The sequence below is a fragment of the Rhea pennata genome, chromosome 8 (assembly GCF_028389875.1).
Source record: "Rhea pennata isolate bPtePen1 chromosome 8, bPtePen1.pri, whole genome shotgun sequence".
Taxonomy (NCBI): Eukaryota; Metazoa; Chordata; class Aves; order Rheiformes; family Rheidae; genus Rhea; species Rhea pennata.
The window spans coordinates 16,276,780-16,303,832 of NC_084670.1; the positions used below are offsets into that span (position 1 = coordinate 16,276,780).

Consider the following 27,053-nt stretch of genomic DNA (forward strand, 5'->3'; position numbering starts at 1 on the left):
CTCAGATTCAATCTGACCAAAATGAAAATGATGATGACTGGAATAGGGAAATGTTTGAACCAGGGGTAATATCTTTACCTATCTTTGGTACCATCTTTGCACTTTTATCAAAATACTACACTGCCTTGAGTTTCTGTTTTTTCTCAATGTCAATGACAGTGATCAAGTGATGGTTGATGGCAAAAGTTCCTTCCTCTGTTGCTGGCTTAACTTGTCCTCCTGGGGCAGATCTGGCCGTTGCAGTCTACATGCTCTTTGCTGCCAGAGTGAATTACTGGTAACTCACCAAACCTCTAGTAAGCGTGTTAAGTGTGTAAAGATGCAGAGTCGTAAGCTTTGGCAAAATATATCAGCCGTCTTCAATAGTAACAGCTTCACTGCCCCAATGGTTTGCAGTTTATTTCCTCCCTAGATGCAAGTCTCATCTCTGCTCTCCAAAGCAGCAGAGACTTGCCTTCCCCAGTGACTGCTTATTTCAGAGGATTACCTTTGCTTTTATGAATAATGAAGCAATCTCCCTCAGCTGAGGCTAATACAAGTGAAAAGGTGAAAATCTGAAAGCTCCTTAAGCGTTTATAGGTAGGACTGCAACCTACACTCCAACTTGAAGATAATTCAGGCAAGTGTTTCCAAAGCTTTGCAGCTGAATAAGCCACGCAGTTTGGTCCAGCTTTTGTGAAAGCAGATTTGTACATTGGTGAGACGCGCTGTACGTTGGTACCGTACCCCGCTGGGCAGGCTCAGGAGCTGTGAACGGCCTGAGGTATCTAGTTTAGTGTGCGTAAGTGTACGTATGCAAGCCCCTGCCTTAAAAAGGGTAAGGTAATTCAGTGCGGGGCTGCGAGATCGTGCAGCGCGGCGGGCGCAGGGCACTTCGCCTGCCCCCGTGGAAGATGGTGGCCAGGGCTGCAGCCGCCAGCCTCGGGGACCGAGCGCTGCCAGAAGCGGCTGGGCACCGCACGCTTTCTTGGCAGGAGAGCTGGGGCTTGTCGTCCCCAAGATTAGCGCTTCTGCTCCCCCGCCTCACCACTTTAAAGCGCACAAAATAGAGCTTCTTTTTGATAAGCACTTCCTTCCACAGCGAAAACACTCCAGGCATCTCACATGGTAAATACATGTATTTAAAGAACCATCAACTCGAAAAAACCACAATGCCGCCTGCGAATGTGTAGCTGTAGCTATTTATAACACGACTGGCAGCAAAAGGGGGGCGGGGGGAACACAATAAAAATCTTTCCTGGCAGCCCGCTTCCTTTCTCAGTCTTTCCGCGCTGCGCGCAGCCGGGCAAACGCCGCGTCCCACAGGCGGGGCGGGCCGCGGCCCGGCGCGGGGGAGGCCGCGCGGCCGCCCCGGCTCCGGGGTCACCTTGGGCGCGGCGCGGCCGCTCGCCGCCCTCACGCCGGCGCTGCGCGAGGCGGGGGCCGCGCTCGGGGCGGCCCGGCCGTGAGCGGCGGCGGCGGCGGCGGCGGCCCGCGCAGCCCCGGCGCGGCTCGGCTCGGCTCGGCGCGGCGCGGCTCGGCGGGCGGGCGGGCGGCGTAGCACGGAGGAGGCGCCTCCGCGGCCGTCATTTCCGCCGGGTGTCGCGGTGGGGGAGGGGGGCAGAGGCAGAGCGCTCGCCTCCTCCTCCGCGGCGGCCGGAGACACAAGAGACCCAGCGCGGGGCGAGCGCAGCCAGCCCGCCGCGCCCGCGGGCCGCGCCGCTACACCGGCCCTGCCCGGCCCGGCCCGGCCCGGCCCTGCCCCGCCCGCCGCAGCGCCCCGCCGCCCGGCCCTGCCCCCGCCCCCCGCCGCCCCGGCCCGGCCATGGGGAACGCCGCCACCGCCAAGAAGGGCAACGAGATCGAGAGCGGTGAGTGAGCGCGAGCTGCCGCCGCCCCGCCGGCCCCGCGGCCTAGCGGGCGGCCCCGCGCAGCCGCCCGCCCCGCGCAGCCCCCGCCGCCCTGCTCCGCGCCGCGCCCCCCCCCGCCCCGCGGTTTAGCGCCGCAGGAAGTAAGCGGGTTAACGCCGGCCGCGGGCCAGGCTGCGGCCGCCCTGCGCCCGCGCCGCCGCCGCCGCCCCCCGCGGCAGGTGCCCGTCACCCGCCGACCTGCGGCCCGGCGGCGGCGGAGGAGGAGCCGCGGGGGCCGCGGGCAGGTGTCGGCGCCGCTGCCAGCCGCCCGCCTCGCACCCTCCCTCCCGGCCGCCCGCCGCTTCCCCACCCCTGAACACACCCTGCCCGGCGGGAGGCGGCGTCGCCGCCGCGGGGCGGGGGGCCCGGCGGCCCGGGGGGCCCCGCCGCCGCCGCCGCCGCCTCCCCCCGCCGCCCCCGCCGCGCCGCGGGGCCGCGTGGTGCCCGCGTGGAACGGGAGACAAAGGCCTCGGCCGAAACCCGGCGCCGCGGGCCGGGCCGGGCCGGGCTTGTTTTTCTCCTGTCTTTCACTGTCCCAGTGTTTCAGCATAATGATAATTATTTACCTAACGATACAGAGTTGATTCAGTTGTTGTTGGGGGGGGGCAGGCTTAATTTTTAGAAAGTTAACTTTCTTACCTCATTTTCAGTTGAGAACTTTAGGTATGTTTGTGGCAGATGAGAGGCAAGAAGGAGAGAGCAGCCAGCTGTGCAAGCTCAGTGTTCCTGCAACAATAGCCTTTGTTACTGAGAATCCCATGGGCGGCCGTAACACGGAAAGAAGTTTAAACATTTAGGTTGCTTTCTGTTATTTTTTGCAGTTTGTCTACTTTTGGTATGCTCACTACTCAGGGCTGGGGTAGGACCATGGAAGCAGATTTGCATAGGTCGGTTGCTGCCCGCGCGCGCCGCATTCCTGGCACTTACAGGATCTGTATGAGAGTATCCAGATGTGGGGTCTATATGGGAGTATTCTGGTGTGGGGCTAGGGACCGTGCTTGACCAGTCCAGTTTTACTGTGTGTTTTCTTTCCTTTCAGCTCTCATATATTATCTCATTATTATAGATTTCACAATTCAAATGTTTTATGAGTATTTGAGTATTATTTTTAATGTTTTCATTTTTGTTTTCAGCTGTGTAATTCAAATAGCGTATCTTAGATGAGAAGTATTTTAATCTGCCTATAAATATATGTGTATGTGTATATACACATACACACAGATAGAATAGATAGCCTGAAGTAATTCAGATGACAAAACATTACTTTTGGTACTTCATAGCATCTGTATTGCTATTACTTTAGGTGACTAAATAACATTAAATCAGGCATAATTTTTACTTCCATTTAATTTAATTCTTTTTTTCATGTTACCAAACACAGTGATATTTAAAGTTGCAGAAGTAGTTGGCTTCAGAACTCTTCTCTCTTCCTTTGTTAAAAAGCTTACATTTAAAACTGAAAATGCTGCTAGAGCAGCATTTAGAGCATGAGCTGCTTATGCTCAGATGTTTAATTACTCCGTGTATTTAGCAGTAAGAAACTCTAGTGATACAACTTTTGTAACTAGGCGGAGAAATTGATTCTCATTTGACACTCCACTGGGAGAGACCGGATTCATTTACTATGTAAGATCAATAGTATATGAATTCTATACACATAATAAAGTACTAGAAGCAATAGGTTTACTGGCAGTGAAAATTGATATGTAAGCTACTCATACAGTGCCTTGCACATAAAAGTTAAAGAAACATGAAACATGGCTGAGCTTTAATATTTCTGATGTATATTTGCATTGACTAGTGAATTTCCCTGCTGTTTTGTGTTAGTCGTGTGTCACTAATAGCATGTATTCCAAACTTCAGGATACTTAAGATTGGGTGAAATGGTAGCCGAAAAATACCCAGCTGTGGCTTGTAACAGTGATGTTGTGCCCTTGATGCAAGCGTGGAGCTTGGTGGTGTGTGGATCAAGGGCATGCTAAGGTCCCTGAAACGACAACGAAGGGTAACTCAGCTCCCACTGATAACTCCAGTTGTTCGTGGTGTGTAATTTGAGAGTTCTTTCACTGTCTGTGGTCAGCACGGTGGTAAAATGCTGTGCACCTAACTGGGGCTCTTGCATTCTTTTTGTTTATTTTAGCTTCTCACATTGTATCATATCTTCAGTTATTTGTTGCTTCAGTCAGGCTATCTAGAGGAATAAAAATAGTTGTATGTGAATGTCAGTAGTAGAACAAATCTTTTACAGTATTACTAGGTAGAAGGTGAAGGTGGATTAAAACTGGATGCTAATTTTCTAAGCATTTTAACAGTATAAGCTTTTAACAGCTAAGTTTTTTAAACTTAACTACCAAAAAGTGAGTCAGGCTTACATAGCAGAGAGGGCAAGATATGTGTATGTACATACAGAAGATGGAATATCCCGGTATAGTCTGTTAGTTTGTTTTCTTTCCGTGCTATTATTTTTTTCCAGGCTCTTCTAACATACAGGAGATTTAGACTGGAGGACCTATATATATATAAATAAATAAATATGTATATGTATGTATGCTTTTTAACTGAAGAGACACTTAAGCCTCTGACTATATACCTTGCTTTAAAACAGGCATTTTTAGATGGGTTCTTTGGCTTTCCTGGGTCTTCACAGGGAGCAGCAGCTGCAATTTTCAGGGTCTTTTAGAATAATAGTATACTAAGTATATTCATTTGCAGTCTGAGGAGATAACAGTTTTCTTAAAGTTTCTAAGTTCAGTCCTTCACCATAAAACTCATTTAATTACTCATTTTATTGGCTTTTTTTCCAGCTGCTCGGTTTACTTATCTGAGAAAATTTCTCTTGCTATCTATGAAGTTAACTTGGGTTAAAATGTCAACATATGGTAAATCACATTTAAAAAAAAAAAAGAGAGTGTCCTTGGGATATTCACCTTAACTTGTAGCAATTATTGTAGTAAAATATTAGCTTTATTAATATTCTTTTTCTTTTGTTAAAGTAGCACACAAAAGAAATGTGACTGTAACAGATCCCTGAGTTCAAAAAAGGCCATCTAGTTTTTCTTAATTCAATAAGAAGATCTGTTACTTTAAAGATCATTATTAATTTTACATGACTTTTACTAGGATTTTTTCTAAACAGGAATGAATGTCAGCCCTGCAAACTGTGAAGTTTTTAGAAAATACTTTTTTTTCTTCAGATAAGCAATGACACAAATTTTTGAAGTAATTACCATATATGGCTCTGAATTATTTGCCCTTTTAAATGTGTAGCGGGTCACTGAGACATGGTAGCAAGTGAACTTGTTTAGAAATTACTTTTACCATCCTGACCGGGGGGGGGGTGGGGGGGGGGGGAGTTTTTTAGATTCAATAATAATTGGCTTTGATATTGTCATTTTTTTTTCTGTGGTAATCACCAAGCTGGGTTGGAGACCAAGTGATTAGAATACACTCTTTGGTGACTGAAAGATTTATGTACTTTCTCTTCCTTCAAATAGATCTTGAAGGTATGTGGTTTTGGTGACGGAGCTGCGTTGGTCAGGATTCTGTTCATCTTTGCCATTATTGCTGCAGCAGTATGTGATAGTAAATTGCTTTTAAAATTAGTGTTTAAAAATAAACCATATATGATTTTCAAAATATATTTTTGTGTACATTCCTTTTATCTGATAGGTGTATCTTTAGCTTCCATTGCATAAAGAATTTATTAATCTAACATGTCTTTACTAGATTGAACTTCTGTGGTCTTTATATAGCCAAGTAGAGTATTTGATGTGTATTCTGTGTGTGAATTTTGTGTTCATTCAGTCCTCCTACTCCTCAAAGTGTTCCCACTACAATATCTTCTGTATGTCAGAGTTCCTATTATAGACAATTCTTCCCTTTTTTAACTCATAATTATTCTGTAAGTAGTGTTTCTTTAAAACGTGCTTGACAGGAAGATGCAGCCTTCTTAATGTTCCTTTCCCGGTAGATCTTAACCTCTTCAGGCAGCAAGGCAGTGTTTCTTTTGAGTTTTTTTTTTTTTTTCTTATTTTTCATGTCTATTCATTGTGTTCAGACCACAGGTTTCATCTAAGGACTAGATGAGACAAAGCTCTGTCACTGTTGACCTTGATTAGATTAAAATCAGTGGACTAGAGGTGAAAAGCTGTGTGTCCCATTACTATTCCAAGCCTGCCAGTTCCCTGTCACTTTTCCAGGGATCCTTATTTCAGTGTTTTTGACTTGACTGTAGCTTTGTTCAACAGCATTTTTCTTCTTTTGTATATTGTGTTTATGCTTTCTGATTTTGAAATGGATAGCTTTTGATGTCTTATTTACCCATTTTAAAGCATTAGCTATACTATGAATTTTATAAAGACTAAATAAAAAACATATATTCCATTGATGCTGACTGTGTGGATAACATCTCTAAAACAACGTTTTTAAAGCTTATTTCTTTGTATTTTAGGGCTTGTATTGTCTTACTTTTTGATCAAGAAAAAAATAGTTATAATTACTTGCTGAAGTAATGTACAAAAATTCCTTGGATGGAATCACCAAACTTGTGACTGTTCTAAACCACTGTAAGACTACCAGTATACACCATCAGAAGAGAAGTATGCTATTATTTTACAATTTTGCTATGGTTAAAACAGTTATTCACAGCTTGGACTAACAAAGAGAGAGGCTATCGTTCAAAAAAATGGTAACCACCTCATAGTTTAACAGAAGGTCAGAAGGACCCTCAGGTGATAAATTAGTTTGTGTATTTAGCTGTTGTAGTTAGCCTTTTGTTGCAGGCTTGGGCTATTTTAAAGACAGAATATTTTAAATTACTTGAAAGGCCTTGTTAATAGATTTCTTCAGTGCTCTTTCATTTACCCATATATCCACATTTACAGAAACATTAGAGTCTAAAAAAAATACTCAAAATCCTTAAATTTTTGGCAGCTATTACCTTTTTCCTTAGTATGACTAAGGCAATGTCTGGGCTGCCACCTTACCCATCTGAGTGGTATAGGGAACAAGGTGTAGACAGGGGTAAGTGAAAAACTGTAAGGGCGCAGCAATGCAGGTTGAAGTTTGTTGCAGGCTCCCCTGCCTGTGCGGAGGGGCGTCCTTCACAGCCAGCCGTGAGATTACCTAGGATTCTTTTCCGGTTGGTTAAGTTCTTCATCTCTGACACGTCTCTCCCTTGGAGAGAGCTGTGGAAAGGGCTTTGGAGGACTGTCAGATTTTGTGTGTTTTGCCTGCATCCTTATTGTAGACCTGATGAAGGGCTTGTTTGCCCCAAACTTTTTTTCTTTCTGAGCCCTTAACTACACTGGTTAGTTTAATAAAAGATATTAGCTCTGCAAGCCTTTTGACTGTGCTACAAAGTAGGTGAGTTCTAGATCAGCTAGAGTCCATTTTCTTAATCTGCACTTTTGGTCAGCTAAGCTTGCAAAGTTTTGCTTGATGGAAAACTTAAGTCAGCACTTTGTTTTGTATAAACTTGTGAAACTGTTAGGGCTCAAACTTGGAGAAGAATCTGCTCTGTAGCTGCTCTCAAGGATTGTCTTTGGTGCAGGTATAAGATGTTGTTTCATGCACTTCTTTCAGTTGCAGTTTTGCTTTTCTTTCCCCCGCCACTTTTTTCTGCTGCTCTGCTCTGTGCATGCTGGACTAACTATTCATGAGACAACAAGGTGGACTGAATTTAAGAGTTGAACTAGATTTAAACAAACAAACAAAAAAAACTTGCCTCACCCCCAAAAAAAGGGGGAGGCAGAAGAGACTTTGTTTAACCTGGATCAGCTTTCTGGCCCAGGTTGTTGCAGCTGTGCAAGCAGTTGTGCTCAGGCCACTGAGATGGCACTGAGGTGAGGTGGATAGCAGGCAGGGTACGGGGGCTGCGTAACTTACTACTGGTGCTGGAAGGAGGACTTTGCTGTTAGGCTCTCAGGCTTGCTGAAAGTCTTTTCCCTTGATAAACACTGTTTTTATGGTGTGAGGTAGAAATATTTCCAAGGAAATGAGGAACAGGACAAAGTAGCAGTGGAGCCATCAAGAGGTAACTGAGGTGAGAAATAGGTTGTCTCAGGAGCTGTGAAACTGAAGATAGTGACCCTCCATTTTTTTCCTGGTATGGTTGGGAAAGGATTATGCACACTGCTGTGTGTAATGTTATTTATTTGTGTTACTGTAGTGTTCAGGAGGGGGGAAGTGGTGAATCAAGATCCTGCTTTGTACAGACACGAAACAGACAATTTTGCTCCAGAACGCTTACAATCTGTGTTTTGGGCAATAAGGCGGATACAGACGAATAGAAAATACAAGATAAAAGTAATGCTATTAGTCTCTGTAACTGGAGAATCAGGACAAAGCAATCTGAGGGTGTGTTCATGTGAGTGTATTTTTGTACAGGGAGCTAAAGGGAAGATACCGAGGTAGTTCGGCCTATCACATCAGAGATCAGCACAGGCAGAGGACGGTCCATTCAGTGCCCTACTCAGTCTGTCTTCATTTGACATCCTGTTTGCTCTCTCTTCAGCCTAACAGCAGAATAATGTCCACCAAGAGTAAGGTTTCACAAAACAGCTGAGCCCATATGGTGGATTATACTGTTGAAAAGCACGTTTTTGTTCCTGGTCCTCTTGCTTGTCACAATTCTGGTGCTTCTGTAATCCATTGCTGAGTTGTTTTACATAGGCAGAAAGCTACACGTGTTTTTTTACCTTTTTGGGTTATCTTTTATCAGTTTTGCAAGCTGAATCAATTCACTGAGGTGTCAGTTGGCAGGAGACACATTTAAAGGAAGCAGTGAAAGCAGTGTTGGCAATGAAATGATGAGGTGGAAAGAAAAAGGACTCTCTTCTCTTAGCATTTAGCTCTTCAGTTAACTCTGTCTCCTAACACTTCATCCTGCTAACTTCTTGAAACAGTGATTACTCTAAACCACCCCCTTTTCCTTCTGCCTTTATTCATATAATGAATTACCTCAAGGCTTAGAGCTCAGTTTTTAGTGAGAGCTGTTAGCACCCTAGCTATCAGAGTTTGCTAAAAAATGCTTTATTCAAGCATTTATAGCTGTATGAAGATACAGAAGATACAGTAGAACATTGCTCGCTTCCATCTCTGTGCTTTTCTTATCCTGCAGACCTTTAAGACTAGTATTTTAGAGTTGTTTAATTTCCTTTTGTATTTAAATTCAGTTATCTTGCCAATTTGATACTCAAACCAAGAAATGTACCAAAGTTTTTATTTCATTCATTCCTTTATTCATTAAACTGTTTTCTACAATCCTCTACCCAGAGAAGTTCCTCTATAATCATAGGGAACTTGATAACTTGTGGCATAATGAGTTCTGGTGTACGTTCTCAGATTGTGTGGATATGGATTGTGTGGAACAGGAATAACAACCGTGCATATGTGGTCATAGGAAGGGTTAGCTTCTCGTGGGCTCGCTGAGTGGTTGCTTACCGTTTTAGTATGTAGTGAAGGTATAAAACACACTGTAAAGCCACTGCATTTCTTCCAGCTCAGGACTAAACAAAACTGCTATGTTGTGAATGTGTCTCTTTCCCTTGGGATGTCATCCATCTGTAGCTTTGAGGTTCTTAGAAAACCTTGCAGAGAATCGTGGCATTATATAAATATGCCCTGTATGCTAGAAGCAGTTGAGTCTCCAGACTCTGAGAAAACAAAAATCTTTTCTATGACCTGTACCAGAGAAACCTGCTGAGTATTTTGAGACAACTTCTCTGCATCAGAATGGTAGAGAACTAGTATTCTACCTTTCACTGCCTGATTCTTCTGAGACATGAAATCTACTTGATAGACTAAGAAGCCTAGAAAATCCTCCTTCAACACATTGTCAGTAACTGAGTATCTAGTCTGCTAGGTGATTTGTAAGGACAAGCATCAGTTTTGTTATCCATCTGCCTCTTGTTAACTTTTATCTCTTTGTTAAAATACTGAAATGTTTAAACAGAGGACATCAGGAACTTGTTTGTTTTATTTCATTCAATTTAAGCTGCTTCCAGTAAGTACACCCTTGTTAACCTACTGCACTTGCTGTTAGCACTCATCCGCAGAATTCCACTGCTGCAGTGTGGTTCAAGAAGTTAAAACCAAGGAAACTGTGTTTCTAGTATAAAGAAGGAAACTTTAAAGATGGAAAAGATAATTATTTTTTCTGTACCCAGAATCCATTTGCTCTTCCCTCTCATGAAATAAGATAATTAAGGGTGTATGTGCTCAGATAAATCAGCAGGTACACTGTAATAGTAATTAAGGTTACTTAATTCAGGTTAATTTTGATTCATGTAGTATTAGACAGTATGAAATTCTTTGTTTGTCTTATTGCAGGTAACAGTGATAAGTTTATTGTATATTTAAGTTCTAGTTGTTAAGTATATGATAATTTACCCTTCTTTGCACATGGAAAAATGACTTAACTGCATCAAAGTCTATCATTAAGATAAAGTTTCTAATGCAAATTACCTGTATTCAAGCACTTTATTATTAACTGATGCATGGATTATTATGGTGCTTGGAGGTTTTAATCAGGAAGTTCTCATTGAAAAACGGGGTAGGAGGTGAGAGAGAAAGTGCTATGTAGCTAAAAATCATGATATACCAATTTGAAAGATCAAAATGTTTTTTCTAGCATGTACCATTATGCCATTATGATGAGGAGAGATGTATTTTTGTTGATTTGTAGAGGACTGTTTTGTATTTTTTTTTTTTTTTTAATTCAAGGCTCCAGTCATACATTTAGATTTTATGAAGGGACTTTAGTGATGGGAATGTCACAAAATCAAGGACCGTGCACACACTAAAGGTCTCAGGACCAGTACTGTGCTTTGTGAATTCCAGATTAAATTGTTTCAAGCAAGAGACTGCCACAGTGCATCCTGTGGTCAAGCTGATTTCTCTGCATTGGCTTGAAGTGCATGTTTTAAGGGTTCTAGTTTATGTGAACTGAGCTTCAAAGTGAAATAAGCTGCTAAATCATAGTTTAATTTAATGGCCTATGTGAATATCGAATTGCAAAATGTTCTGCAACTTGTGCGAGTTTACAACAACTTCGTATCATGTGGGAGAGACTGAAAGGCTGAAAGTGTATAGTGCCTGTTCATGGTTCTTACAGTGTCTGGTGCTTGGTGACTCATTTACAAATTAAAAAGTTTTTCTCTGAATTTCTTGGGGGACTAACTGATAAACTGCAAAAGTGATAGGAAAACAAAATTAACTTCAGTTTTTCGTGTGAACTGCTCTAATTCCTGAGAAAGAAGTTTAACTTCTAATTTTCCATATTGTTACTGACATGTATTCTGCCAAATGATTGCTCTTTCCACTCTACTTACATTGTTATGCAATTATGCATTTAGTATTCAAATACAGAAGTTCATTTACATATTAACTTAGGATTTTTTTTTTGTATTGAACTCTACTGAGGTAGACAACCTTGCATTTTAAATGAATTTCTTTTCATTTTTCATTTCTTTCTTTTTTTTTTCCTCTTTCTGCTTTCATTGTTGATTGACACTTGTTACTATTTGTAGGCTTCCTTCTGGCATAAGGAATGTATTGAATTTTCAGTTGATCGTATTGAACACATTGCATCTAAGCTGAACTTGCAGGAAAAGGTTCAGAGAAAGGTGACAAGGATGATAAAAGGTGTTGAATGGCTTCCATGTGAGGCATGGCTATGTAAGTGAGAACTGTGCTATCTAGAAAAGGAACAAGTGAGAGAGAATATTACCTGTAAAGTTACATATGGCACAGGAAGGGAGAGAGGCCCTATGCTCATCCTGTTCCGGCTTTTCTTTAAGCAGCTACTTCTAGCCATTGGTCTTTTGTGTATTAATAGATATCAGGGAAGGCTCTAGTGTTTTAAGGGATAAATTGAGAAAGAGAAGGTAAAGAAAAGGAGAATGGAGAGAAAACATGATGCAACATGAGGGGCAACTGCTGCTAAAAGAAAGAGGAGTGAGGCTCAAGAAGTGTAAAAATAGAGAAACACTAAGCAGAGTGTGGTCTGGGCCTTGTCCATGTTCACCCTTCCCTGAAGGCGTGTGGAGAGCTGATGGATGCAGGCTGGAGGTGGGCTGCCTGGAGATGTGGCAGGATGAGGAAATGGAAATGGATGCCACAGCTACCAGGGGCATCCTGGCAAGCTTCTTCCTCCTAATTCCATGAATGGGCAGCTTGGTCAAGGTTAGCAGGAGCTGAAGAGGAGATCCTGCATCAGGTGGAGCTGTAGAGGAGAATGGTTTAAATAAAAAGGTGAGGGAGGAGAACCTTAATATGAGCTTCTGGAGAAGCTGGTTTGCTATTTTCAGGAGCTATACTGGTATTCTAAAGTTGTCTCTTTCTCAAGAATTGGAGCTTTTAGCAGATGCTTGAAACAATGCTATTTGTCAAAGAAAAGCATTTGCTAAGTAATTTAAAGAAAGAGTAGAGATTACAAATTGACCAAAAAAGTTAGGTTTTTCAACCTGAGGATGAGTTGTGAGATGATCTGGTTGAATTTTGAAATCAGTTATAGCCAGAATTACTTGTTGGTACACCGTATAATGTTTTCTCAGAAAGTCTTGTGGAGCATTGGCTTAGTTAGTTTCAGCTGGATAAGAGCTATGCTTTCAGAGCAGCTCCTGATTTTTTTGCTGGTATGATGATTTTCTTTAACAAAACATGGTTATATTGTCTTCAGCTTGAGGTTTGAGATTGTGATTGTGCAGTTTCCTTTACCTACTGCTTACGGTGTAGTTACGTGACCAGTTTGCTTTGGCAGCAAAGCTGACTTGAAGAATTTCTGCCCTGATCACTCTTGTTGTTCTTCCTTGCTCTCTGTGCTATGGTTTGCCGCTCCTCTTGTGTTGATATGGGTGTTTTGGGGACTGCTCTGAAGAGTTGCTGGAGTGATCTGGGTTAAATCCCTTGCTTCCTCCAGCTATCCTGTGCAACCCAGTCCTTTCATGGACTTGTTTCAAAATTTTGCCTTGGATTGACACAAACAGGGAATGTGGAAGAAGGGGAGGAACGTTGTCTTAAGTTGATTTTGCTACTAAAGAAAACACACTTAAGTTTTTCACAGAAGGGGAGGAGAAGGTGCAAGTGGCCACACTTTGTCAGCTCTGAAATAGTAACTCAAAAACTGGTGTTAATTTAGGGGACTCTATAGAGTGTTCCCTTCAAGCAGAAAGGTTGCTAACTGACTTTTTTAGTGTGCACCAACATGCCATTTTCAAATACTGTCAGCAAAGTTTTTGTTTTGTTTTGTTTGCTTACTACAGAGATTAAAATAGTATTTCTGACATTTTAGTTCAGTTAAGTGTGGTTGCCTTCATGATCATTACAGCAAAATTTATTTTGGCAAAGTTAGAGAAAGGATCACCAGTGTTCCTCCTTATTTTTAATTACTCCAGAATGTACTAAAATAGTTTTCAGTATAAATAAAACTGGAAGATGACTAATACATACACGCTCATTTTAGATACAGCGGGATCAGGAGTAGAGCAATGAGTAGGGAGTAACAGGAGAAAGAAATGAAACGTGCAGATCTGTGCTGTAGCTCAGTGAGAAATGTGAAAGAACCAGATGCAGCCTAGGCTAAGTGATGTAGTTAGGGTGTAAGGTATAACTACTGTAAATTTGGTATGATTTTTGACAAGAAAAATGAGGGCATCTCTTGGATTTACCTTTTCTGCAGTTGAAGTGAATTTTTCACTTACTGGTGAAGATACTGTTGCTCTAGATATCCTGCAGAAAATGTTGTATTTCTCATCTAAATAAAAAATGAGGTCTCCAGCCATACGGGGCTTTCTCGTCAGAAGATGACTTGATGTTTTTCTGCCTTTCCTCGTCTGAAAGTTATCCCAAATAGAAAATAGCCGTTGCTGGTTTTCTACAGTTACATTCAGAACACTGTATTAGTGGAAATGAATCTGTTAGTTTAGTTGGAGGAGAAAATCCTGAACCTGTTTGTTCCACTGACAATCTTTTAGTTAAGAGGACAAGCCCAAATAGAGAAACTGGGAAAGCACAGTAGTAGATGTTCAGTGTGGAAAGCATATGTGCACGAGCCTTTCCCACGCAGTCCCTTCACACGTGCTACCAAGAAAGCACAACTTATTCTCTGTGTTTGGCTTGCTGCTGGTAAAGCCAGTGTATTTGTCTCCGCTTTCCCATTCATTTCCCCTGTAAGATTAGAGTTTTTTAATCTTGCAGAGTAAGAGAGCCATGTTTCATCATAGGAGTGCTTTACTTTGTGAGAGACAAAATTCATGAACTTGTGTTTTCCTTCCCAGACCAGGTACATCTCTGACAGAGATTATCCGTTAGTTCACCACTGACGTTCGAGTTTAATTGGACTGTTGCTGTTATCAAGTGGAAAGAGGGAAGAATAAAAAGGATTTCCCCTCCCCCCTTTAATTGCATTAAGAATTCAGCAAGCAGTGACGACTGCATACGTGGTACTAATGCTCTGAAATGGTTGGAAATCTGTGAAGGGTGACACTGAAATACAAAATACAAAATATGAAATGCAGTTCATTAATGTGCACGTCTACTGCTTCCTGAGTGCAGTAGTAGCAAAATAAGTCTGTTGATTTTTGAGATTGCTTGTTTGTTACTTCTGCAGCACTGGAGAGAGATTTATAGAAGTTGACTACAAATTTTGAGATGAAAGAAGAGATTGGGTACATTTATAGGAAATATAGCAGTGCATAGAATATGGATTTCACTCAAATTGTCTATTATTTGAATAGCCTGCAGAGAAAAAAAAGTTATGTGAAAAACAGTTTTGATTTTCTGTTGAATGTACATTTAATCATGAAGAAACAACATATAGTGGGTTTTGGAAAATGTATGCAGTAGTTGTGAAAGAGGGAGTGCATTCAGTATTGTAGATGTAAGACACTTGACAGTTTTCAGAAAATTGTAGTAGTAAATACTGAAGAAGTAAGAAGCCTGCAAGAAGAAAAAGAAACAGGGATATTAGTCCATATTAAGCATTTACTGATGATATAGGAGATGGCACTAACATTATACCATGAAGATTTTTTTTTTCTTCTAAAATACAAAAATACTCTGGAGTTTTACAAAAATACAGAACCAACAGCATGCTTAGAAGTTCAGGTTTTCTTTATTGGTCAGAATGAACACTAACTTTTCACACTGGTGGAAAAAAGGTCTGTTACACAGATTTCCTGATGTCACTTGTCTTTGGGATACTGCATCCTCCCTGACAAGATGCCAGTGGGCTTCCTTAGGATCAAGGAGTATGAGCAAATAGGAAATCTCCCTTTGTGGCTGCATCAAGAACTGTTGAATAAAAGGTTGTGCTAACTTTTTTCCTGATCCTTCAGAAACGGCAGAACATCTCTCAAATGATTAAACTGCAGATGCTGCTGAGATCTGGCTCTGGGTGGTTCCTGTTGCTTTGTGTGTTGGGGGGAGGGTTGTTCCGAATCATCGTTAATAGTCTGCTGCAGCAGGAACTTTGCAGTGTCCTTTGATAGGAGACAGTCTGGAACCACGAACGAATACAATACTTCATTTTTATGGCCATCTCTTCTTGCTGGTGTGGTTTTGTGGTCTAAACACAGCTTTATTGTCACAGCATTGGATAATTTAGAGCTTAACTTAGAGGACTGCTATGTGAAGTACCAAAATACTGTGTTTAGAATTAGACATTGTTGCTGTTAAAAAGTACTTCTAGCTAATAGTTCTTCTCAAGTACTTCTTCAGTGGTGATTGTATTTAAGATGGGACAGCAATATTAAAACTGTTTTGAAAGATCTACAGGCAGATATAAATAGGATCCTTCAAGTTGCTACAACTTAGCAGATACGTAGTGATAACAGTATGCTAAATATTTATAGTTTCTTTATAGTCTGAATATGCGTATACCTTGTGTACGGATTGAACTCACTTAATTGATAGAAATTCTCTATGTGAACAAGTGGAAGAGCATTTTTTTTTCTTTAGGTTGGTGAAAGTGAGGATAAGGGTAACATAACCTTTATGCCAACAATTATAATATTATTGTAGTTATGCCCGAAGTAAGATAATTCTGTTCATAAATATTTTATTTGTATTTTGACAAATAATATTGTTAAGGAGTGATACATTTGAAGTTAGAAAAATGGTTGATATTTCAACAGTTACAGGTTGTAGCTTGCATTAGTAACCTAAAATTGTGTAATACAGATAAATATTCTGTAAAGTTATGCAAGATAGTACAAGAAATCAGAGATTTGGATTTTTTTTTTTCTTTTTGTAGTGTGTGTGCAAGAAATCAGAGATTGTTCCATCCTTACCTCAGAAGTTATCATTTTTGTCAAACCAACTAAAAAAATACTAAGGCTGCTTCAATGGGAGGTCTTTTAATATGCCTGTCTGTCAGGTATTGATGTTTTATTCATTTACATAAAAGGAAATAAAAAAATGTATTTGAAATAATTACATGCTTCTAGAGAAGTTCTGAGATAGAGATAATACCAATAATAATAATAAATATCAGTACCAAATATTGGTAATTTTGATCAGAAGATAATTTTATATATGTAAGCTTCCTGTAAACAGGCCATAAATCATTGGGGAGGTAGTTACACTCTCTAATTTGGGAGTCTGACTAAGAGTAGAAAAAAATTGCATATGTATGTACCAAGTCAACTTTTTGAAACTGATTAACTGGTAAGTGTTCTGCTTTCCTTGCTTTGGCATTCATTCATCCTAATATGGGACAATTAATTTTGTTCAGTTTTAATTTTTTTAGCCTTTTATAAAAGGCATTGTTTAAAAAGTACTGCTCACTGAAAAGCTCTTTCCCATTAAGTCAGATATTCTGGTGTTGTATTAAACTAAGTAAAAAAAACTTTCAGTATTTTAAGTTATAAGGTACAGTATTGGTTAATTGTTAACAAAGAGATAATAGGAACAAGCTAGTGCACTATTAGCGTTCTCACTAAAAGGAAGCCGTTGAATCGGAGACGTGTCCTTCCTGCCAACAGGTGTTTGCACACTGTAGCTGTCTCTTTCTGTGCTTTGTCTCTCATCTTCTAAAATCTGGTATAGAAATTACTACAGAATTAGCCAAGAATGTCATTCTTGCTGAACTTTGTCCCTCAAATACTCAACCTACTCAGATTAACAGGAAGACATCTCCGCTTTAAAATAAGATGTGCAAGTTGTTTCAGTATTTTAAGATAATTTTTATCTCCCTGTATTTCAGGAAGGTGTTTCTACTTCCTTGTTTTTCAGGATAATTATTAAAAAATAAACAAACTTTGTTGCCTATTTCGGATAAAATACCTGTTTGCATTTTTAGTACTTTTAATTGATGAATAATGTATATTAGGTGCAACCTTCTCTGTTTAGAATCAATATTACATTATTTCTGTGTAGTTTTCAGTACCTTATTTTGTCTGATAAGAATAAGTATTATTCAAACCTTTCAGAGATCAGTTTCTTTTGCTGCCCCTTCCTGCTATCATATTTGCATTTTAACAGGTTGGATAAATATGTTGTGAAAGCAAAGGATGGCAGCGCAGCCGTCCCCTTCTTGGTAGATAGTACAACCAAAACTCAAACCAATCAAATCAGTTCTCAAACCAAACCACAAGCACACAGGTGAAGTGTTTCAGGAAGGAGTGCACCTGGTTATCGTTGGGGAAAGCTGTGCGTGTTGGGGCAGGGAAGGCAGAGAGCCTGCAGAAGAGCAGGCAGGCAGTGGAATATGGCCCTTGCAAAACTTAGCAAGCTATTTTTTGGCCTAGCTCTGGCTGAGGAGGGCTTGTGCGTGGAAATTCCAGGTTCATTTCCTTTTTATAGAGGTAGGTAAGATTTTTGTATAGTCTTGGCAAGTCCACAAGACTGAATCACGATAGTCTGCAGGGCATAGCATCTCCCCTGGCACCTCAGCTGTTTCTGCTCCAGAGGTGGAGTGGATGACGGAAATGGGTAAACAGCTCAGGGCAAACAGGCAGCAGTGTGTGCTTGTATAAGCAGCTCAGTCTTTTCCTTTTTTGACTGACTAACAGCTGTAATAGTAGGTAGTGGCCTGAAGATTATTTTACTCTACCACCTAGTCATACTTTTCTGCTTTTAACTGAATGGTTTGTTATTTATGCCAGCAAGCTAACACGTGCGTTTTTGATTGATACATCAGTTTTCTTTGCAGGGGTAGTTCAATGCCAATATATGCTTTCTCTCTAGAAATGGCTTGTAAGGACTTGTTGTACCATCAGATACACACTGTGTCAGTTTATTTTCCAAAATTGGTACTTTCTTTCTTACTTTGATATAGTTTGCAGTTTTTATATAAATTGATAAGGATTTTTTTATAAAAAGCTTTTTGAAAAGTTTGTTTTTTTTTTGTTTTTTTTTTTTTTTGTTTTTTTTTTTTTTTTTTTTTTGTTTTTTTTTAAGCTCTGGTACAACTGTTTTGCTCTTCTTACTCTTTTTATTGTCCATAAGTAAAAAGATGGGTAAAAACGAATTTTGATGGCCTCAAGAGTTCTGATGCCCTTGGTAATACTAATGGGTTTCTTTGCTAGGGAAACTTAAATTAATCAGGGCCTTGAAAAAAGGAGGACTCTATTAAGGAATTGAACTTATTTCTTATTCCTTTGTGGTGGTGTTCTTGAACTTCTTTTGGCTGTGATTGTCATATACTCTTTTAGGCTACACCTTTTCCGTAAAGCCGCCTTTCATTCTGGTTGTTTTGATCACATGAAGTTTTAAGCTTGCTCAGATTTTAATTTATACGATAAAAATAAAGGATTTTATATTTTATATCTCAAACAATTTTCAATTTAAGTTCTATGTGAAAAGTATTCAAGTTTAGGAATAGTATGGATAGAGAATTTAAGTAGTTTTTTCCTCCATTTCTTATGGTTTTTATGGCTCTCATCATGTAGTAGAGTAAAAAATAATTTCTTAATGCATTATTGGGCCAACTTTCTCCATTGTATTATAAAGTGAAATGTTCAAGTAGTTAGTTATTTTGATATTACAGAGTTCTCAAGGTGGTATACTACAGCTTCATTTTATTCTCCTGCTTGTTTTGATTTAGGAAATCACAAGTACTGTATCTGTGGCTGTAGGTGTGTAAGGTAGCATTCAGAATCACAGGGCAAGCAAAATAAAAATAAGTACAGATTAGAAAGAAATCTGAAAGGTAGATAAAAGATGGATAGAATTGTTTGTGGTCACAAATATGAACTCAGTATTTTTGAAACTTGATATTCATGTTTAAAAAAACTTTATGAAATGTGTATGTCGCTTCCCTGTAGTGCTAGTGCACAGAGAGTGGGTTTGTTTCATAGCTGATGTGACAGAGCTTTATGGGAGGAATTTGCTGATGAAACACCTCTAAATCCAGATGGTGCCACAAGGTGAGACTTGTTTTTTTAGAATTTTTATTTAAAAGCCTTTAAGTTTCTATACTCAAAAGAGAACATTGTAAATGTTATGAAGGATATATGAAACCCTACAGATTATTCAGGATGCTGTTTGTATTAATTTCTGTGGAAGTTAGAAATGCTTTGTTGTTCCTTGTGAAATAAATAAATACTCAGTTACCATCTTATGGTCACCTTATGGGAGAAAAGGAAGAATAGTAGTATGTGCAGCTGAAAAAAAAAAAGATGATGTTGCTCCCAGAGCAGGGATAGTGCCTGCTTCTCAGGGATAGCGTTCGGTTGCCTTAAGCATTAGACTGTCCTGCTGCTTCCTAGACTTCAGGCCTCCTTCCACTTTGTACAGAGGAGTCCTGCAGATAACTTTCCTTCAGTGCGTAATTCCGAATGATTGCCAGCAGAGTTCAGTACAATATACTGCGTGAAGTATGGCTCTGTGCAAAAATGCATATGTAATCATATGGATTGTTAGATTGCTATGATGCATGTGTAAAAGAGGATCATATTGAGATTACAAAAAAAACTTTTTTTTTTTTTAAACTTTGGGGACTTACATTTGCAGTTTGGATAGTGCCCTTTACAGTTTTCCATTTGAAATACATAGACAAGTAGTAGTTTAGATAACTTTGTATATGTATATTCATATGAAAATTACAGTAACTTTTTTTACTTGCCTACTAATGTCTGTATTCATAAATATTGAATGTGTAAGTATGACAACTAACTTGATAGCCAATTAGTTCACTTTAAGCAGAAATTCTACAGACTTTGGATATTGTTTAGGAAAAGCACTGTGAAACTAAGAGATAGTAAGGTGTCTCTTGTGTTGGCAAAGTTTGTGGCTTGTGTTTTTATGCTAAAATTGAAGAAATTTATTAGACATTTTGAGAAGCTGACATTAATTTGTATAGCTACTACCACAAGTTAAAAAAGAAGGTTTAGATAATTAGGAAGTAGTAGACACTGGTGATAAGCCTTTGCATGCCAAGACTGTTAGAATGCACTTTTGTTAAACTCGGACGTATTTATTTTAAAAAGAAGGAAAAATCCCTTTCTGTGCTCTGTAAGAATAACAGAAATATGTCAGACTATGGTGTTGTAGTATCAAGATTGCCTGTAAATATGATTTGGCTCTTATCTGCAGTCAAACTACAGTATTTGCTGACCTTCTTCCCTAGGCTTGATGCACTGAAAATCGAGGCTGTAAAACTTGGGAGTCATGTGATTGCCTAAATCCTACTTCTCAATTGAGATCTTCCAGAAAAACAAGGCAGGGGCCATGCAATCAGGCTTAACAGTCCTACTGCTTTTAACTGTTTCTGAATTTCTGTTAGGAAAAAATATCTCTTTAGAAGTTTCTTAGCTTTTTAAAATTAGTTAGCAGTATCAAGCACCTTTCATCTGAAAACTGGCAGCTAAATGCAAATAAACAATTAACATGTTAGGAGACTGTATATAGAAATACAGTGAAGTGACTTATTAAAAGCACCAGAGGTTTGTAGTAAAACATCTGATAACTTTAAATAAAATGTATATTTTGGGTTTTTTTGCTAGTCATACTTTAAATTGGCAAATCTGTTACAGACAGAAAACTATAGCTTATTTTATGGCAATTAGCATATCAATTTACTTCACGTTCTCAAAGAGCTTATTAATTTTAGCTCAAAATAGATCAAATGTACCACATGTGACTGCTGTATCATAATACTACTTATCTATTTTTAAATCTAAATGGACTCTGGGAAAGTACTTTGCAAACTTTTGGCTTCTGTCATGGAACAGGTTTCCTATGTATTTCTGGGTAAAGTGCCTCCTAATAGGGTCATGTATTATCCGTTGGTTTTTCTGGCGAAGTCTCAAGGCTTTTATGTTATTAATTACAAAAAGCCGAAACAAGTGAAGTGAATAGTGTAAATCCTTCCCCCCCCCCCCCCCCCAAACAAGCAAACCGTGGAGACTCCCTTTTCTACATTCAGTTCTGAGAATGTTTTAATACTGCAAAGGAAAAGTGTATACTGTAAGTCATGAGCTCAGAATTGTATTTATGGTATTGGTTTTGTAAGCATTTTCTCTATGAACTTACTGAATACCAAAGAAATGATTATCATTTCCCTTTGTGTCTGTTACAAGCCTTTTCAAAATGTATTGAATGTTTCAGATGGTGCTCATTAAAAATATAAATTGACTGATGGAAAGAACATGGTCTGTAGCCTTCCTATTCTGTAATCAGGGAGTCAGGTTAAAAACAACTCGAAAGTTATATGAAAGTTAGTATTTATTTAGTTTTGTGATAGTCAGTTTTGATCTCTTTGTTTCCATATTCTGTGATCCAAGTTAAGTGTTAAGATTTTCGTAGCAGAATCTTACCTCACCAAATTATCATAGTCATGAAAGTGAATAAGTAAAAGAGAATCTCCAAGGCAGTCAAGAATTTGTAGTACTTGATAGGTTAAAGGCAGCTCTAAAATAAGAAGACAGATGAATCTAAGGAGAACAAATGAAATGTTACTGGAATGGCTGGTGCCATGGTTGCATCTAAGTATGCAGTTGTGTTGTACCCTAATTGTAGTTCGAGTGGCTTTCCAGGGTAAATCTGTGTAATTGCTATTTGTAGTAATTCAGTCTGAGAGTTGCAAAGACAAAAATACCCGTGACAAGTACTACCACAGAGGTGATATCAGCATCTTAACAAAACACAATAAAAGGAGCATTAATTACCTTAGCAGTCTGAACTGCACCGTAATTTGGGATCCAAGAGAGTGCCCTTAGCAGACAAACCAAACACAATGATGAACACAAACCAAAATAGAGTGCAGATATTTCATCACAGCCTGTGCGCCAGATAGCATTAATGCTCTCTGTGGGTTGTGTTTTTGGGGTTTATTTGGCTTTTTTTTTTTTCCCTGACTGAAGTCACTCCTCTTCATGCTGAGTTTTATAACTTAGAGTATCTTAACCAGTATTCTTAGCAACATCGGATACAAATTGAGGCAAGTAGCAAAATGGATTCAAGAAAGGGTAGTGTTTGACTCATTCTTTTTTCAGCATGTCCAAAGGGTATCTTTAGTTTGGTATCCATGTGCTGAGTCAGCTATATTAGAAGTTGCTAAAATACTGAAGAATCTTAAGGTTTCATCTTCCATTTATGCACAATCAGCAGTCAATAACGGAAGTCATTTCAGTTCTTGAACTGTAATGAGTTGAGATAATGAGATTAAATTGAACCAGTTTTGGGCTATAACCCTTTGAATGAATACAACAATAAGAGTGGAGTTATATGTAGATATGAAGTGTTGCCCTTGAAGTTTATATGACTGGAATTTTGGCATAGTGAGTAATCAGGCTGAAATACAAAATATTTGAATGTGTATGTTGGACAAAATTGCATCATAGAGCTATTTGATCGCCAAAGTTTTATGCAAAATACTGCTTTAAAAAAAAGGCAGAGAGACCCTCTGAGCTCGCCCCCATTGCATATAGTATAGGATATGATGCTTACTTATGTGGTCTCTTGATTTCCCATGTAGCTGTTTTCCCAGTTATGTGTCTGTATATTTATATCTCTAGATATGAATTTACTCCTTTAATAGAGTGAAACTTAAGTTATTTTAACAAAGCTGTTCAAATGATATTATCTACATTCCAGTTTTCAAAAATATTACATAAGATATATATTCATATAATGTTCACAATTTCATGTTCAGACTCTTGTACTTAAAATAATAATCAAGAAATATAAGTTATGTTGTCTGATAGCATTGAGAGGAGTTCATCTTTTAAAGAACATAAAATTTGGTGGTTTGTTCTGAATTTGTTGCCTTGATATTTTCATAAATTTAGGTGACTGTCAGCATTCTGCCACTAGTGCTATTAGTTATGGTTTTGCAATGATTTTGTTTGAGATCCTATTTAAAGTATACTTCCCTTATTTATGTTTGAGTTGGTTGCTTTAATTACAAGAAAATTTGTTCCTAGGATATCAGTTGTGCTTTTCATTTCCTTCAAAAGAATGTGCACACTTCCTATCCATTTTTCCATGGAGGAAGGAAAAAGAGAAAGTTTGTGTTTCAAGGTGAATGGCCATGAGGCTCCAAGTTTTCCACCAAAGTATAAAGTTGTAAACTTCTAGTCTAAGCTATTGTAATCAGAAAGTAAGATAACTTATTTTAGATTAAATTTATAAGCCTCTTGTGTAGGCTGAGTAGAGTGTTATGAAGGAGCTTAATAAGCTACATCTGGATAAATGCTAATGGAACAAGTGTAAGAGGAGGTGGAAACCAATTTTGAGGTCCTGTGTTCTGTCTTGAACGATTTGCCAAGTCTGCTTTGTTAGTTCTGGGAAATAACAGATCAGTGAACTATACACAGTTTTAAAAGCTACAGTTATAAAAGCTACAGTCTCTGGGAAAGATGGTTATGAAAATTATTGATGTCCTTTTAGTAAAGACTGCTCTTGAAACTGAAGCTACTGATATAACTTGTCAGTGATGTGAGTGAAATATGCTGCTCAGTTCCTGGAGTTCATAAGGTGGGTTATCCTACCCAAAGCTGGTAAGAAAGATCTTTGTTTGGAGCATGGAATCTGTGTGATATGTTTTTATTTTTGTTGAATGCCCTACCCTAAAGGGGCTGGTGCCACACACAAACTAGTCAAATTGCTGGTGTTGGACGTAATTTAGAGTCGCTGAAGTGGTCATGGTTTATGTAATACAGACTGCAGTTGTATTTAATCTGCTTTTAATCAACCCATGGATAGAGGTCTTAATGAATGTGTACCTGAAGACAAGGAGGGTGCAGAGATGTAGCTAATCCAGTAACTGTGACAAGTGAATCTCAAAAAAAAAAAAAAAAAGTGATCAGTTTATAAACTGTTTGCAGAATCCAGATGATTGTTCAGGTTTGTTTTGTTTCCTTTAGTTTTAACTAAGGAAAGAGCAACATAATTTGCGTTACTGCAAATCACTTCTCTGACTACCTCCTGTCCCATTTCATCCTTTTGTTTCTACTAGTCTTTTCATCCCTGCATTTTACTCTGCAACATCCTTAGTACCTCAACAGGTTCAGAACTGGATTGTTAAAGACTAAGGTAATATGTTTCCTTTTGATGTTATTTTTGCTGGTACCTCTCTATTGCCCTCTAAAAAGATCTGTATGAAACTTTATTCAGTATGCTGAAGTACTATTTTACTTCAGATTTAGTAGGGGATGCATATGTTGAAGACTTGCCCAAATCTGGATTTCAAACTGAGTAGCTCTTATAAGCTTATTCAGTTTAGAGTCCCAAAAGTCATTCCATCTTAAGAACTTGTCATGATTGACATCCTGAATGCCCAACGAACCCACCAGGAATTATCCACAGCTTCATTAGACAGCATGGTAGCATTGTTAATGTTTCACAACTTTCCTGAAAAAGTAGGTATCAGCAATAGTTTCCAAAGTTGCAGTAACACATAGTTTGCCTTATTTGGCTGATAAATCAGATGGTATCTGGTGTCTCCTTTACAGAAGCAAAAGAATAGAAATGTGAAAGTAGATTGGTTATGTTTTAATGCATAAGCAGCTCTATTCACTTGACAGAAGGTTTTCATTTATGTTTAATTAAGTATCAGTGTTGTTTTTTATCATGTAAGTAATGTGAAGAGAGTGCTGATAGATAATGTTCGTTGCAATTACTGCAAGTAACTTCTTGTTTTGATATTTCACTTGCAAAGGGTGCCATGTGCTTACTTGTATTTCCTCCCTTCCTCCCCCCCCCCCCAAAAGAAAAAGAGGGGGGACCTTATAGTGGTATGTTTGAAAATTTATACAATCAATTGCAGATGGTCCTTCCATTTTGGCAGTTTTTTAGGTAGGGCTTAACTTGAGTGGCACTGGAAGAAAACCAGAATCTTCCCACACTCCATGTGACTCCCATAAATAACAACTCTATTGAGGTTGCTAGCTTTAGTCTCAGATGCTCATAACTTTTTCTAAGTGAACCATTTTTGTTTTTCCAGGAGGAAGAAAAGAAGGCTCTGACTAGTTATACAATTTTACCCATTTTTCTCAAAATGTTTTGAGTAAATTAAGATAATAAATAAAAATACTGTGTCTTTAGCTCTGCCAAGTTAGAGAGATTTTTGCTTTTCAGAAATTAGAATAATCCACAGGATGTTATTGTAAGGCTTTTAACTACTGAAAATAGGAATGTCCAAAATCTTGCTCTATAATTATATTTATTAATATTTATTGGCACTTTATTGGTATTTATTCATTGATAGGCTGACCAGTTACTTAGTGGGAATTCCCTCTGAATGTAACAAGGCTCACTTAATCAGATTCTGTCTTCCCTGTGATCATATGCAGTCTGAGGGAAAGGTATGCAGTGAAGTTGTTGATTATTTTGCAGCCACGCATGCTTCTGTGATTCCATACTTTTTGGCAGAGATAAGAGTTAAGGAGGAAGATAAGTTCCTCTTCTGGCAAGAGGAACTTGATAGGTTCTAATCAAAAGTAGTAGTAGTGGTATCTCAAAAATCGTTCTTTCTCCAGTTACTTGTTTTTCTTGGTTTGCCTTCATACATAGAAACTTACTAGTAGATGATATGAGTTCTCATCAGTGATCTCTTAATAAGCCTAAGCAGGGTAAAAAAGAAAATTGTAATTAATCTGTAGAAGGTCAGACCAAGACTCTCAAAGCTCTCGTGCTTGCCACTGTTTGATTTGGAATCAGCTAGAGTGGTTTCTTACCAGGTCTTCTGGCTATTGAGACTAAGGGGGAATTGAAGTTCAAGGTATGTAAGTGTTGAGAAGGCTTCCATTGCTGTGAACCTTTTATCTCTAAAATACCAGAAATAAAGGTCAGTGGGAAGAAAATTTGTACTGGAGAGTCAATTTTGATGGTAATATTGTTCAGTACCAAATGCATTGTATTCTTTGGATCTATGCCACAAACATTTCTGTGCTTATGTTTTATGTGTTTATTAGTTACAGTAGGCAAAAGGGAAGAAAAACTGCAGGGTCAGATCTCCGTGAGTACAGCTTTGGGGAATTCTTTGAAGAACGGTGGCATAGAGAAGTCTAAACTATATATTTATTTAGGAGAGTGGGGGGTTAAATGTCAACACTCTAAGGTGACCTGTCATGACAAGCTGCTTTTAGTGGCGTTTCACAGCATGAAATACAGTGACTTGAAGCATTAATTTTTAATTGTTGTTTGCTATCCTTTAAAAGCAAATCAGAGATAAATACGTTTACAATTACTGGATGTTCTTGTCTCTAATAAAAGAAACAACCTTAAGTTGAGTTAAGGACATTTGCAATGGTCTGCCTGTCAGATGAAAGTGTTTGTTACACTTTGGGAATGAAATATTTTTAAAATATTGTTGGACTGTGGAAAATTTGGCCTTGGTGCAGTACAGTAGAGCTAGCATTCTAGCATTATTCTAGCTAGCATTATTAGAAAGGAAATATTTGACAATTCTGCATTTTATTTAAAATTCAAACTTCTCAGAATGAAGATATTTTCTATTTTCAAGCATCTACTTTATGTGAAAAAAAGCAAAATTTGTATCTTCAGCACAGTTTGTAACTTATTTTCTGTGCTGGTAAAGAACATCAGTATTTTCTTTTGATCTTGTGAAAAATCTTTGATCATTTCTCTTTGAGAATAAAAATACAATTGCAAGGTTATGGCCTTGTGTGGATACAGTATTAGGGAATTACACCACTTCTCCGTTGTCACTCACACTGTATGCGATACTGACATAGTGCAAGCTGCATGATTTTGTTC

General features: G+C 38.9%; 1 protein-coding gene across 1 annotated transcript in view; it reads left to right on the forward strand.

Annotated features, from left to right (window-relative positions):
- The first annotated feature begins 1,758 nt into the window (after nt 1-1,758).
- PRKACB (protein kinase cAMP-activated catalytic subunit beta) overlaps nt 1,759-27,053 on the forward strand; it is a 79,794-nt gene continuing 54,499 nt past the window's right edge. Inside the window, exon 1 of the mRNA XM_062580993.1 lies at nt 1,759-1,850. Coding sequence (XP_062436977.1) covers nt 1,805-1,850 — 46 coding nt within the window. The 5' untranslated portion in view covers nt 1,759-1,804. The remainder of the gene's footprint in view (nt 1,851-27,053) is intronic.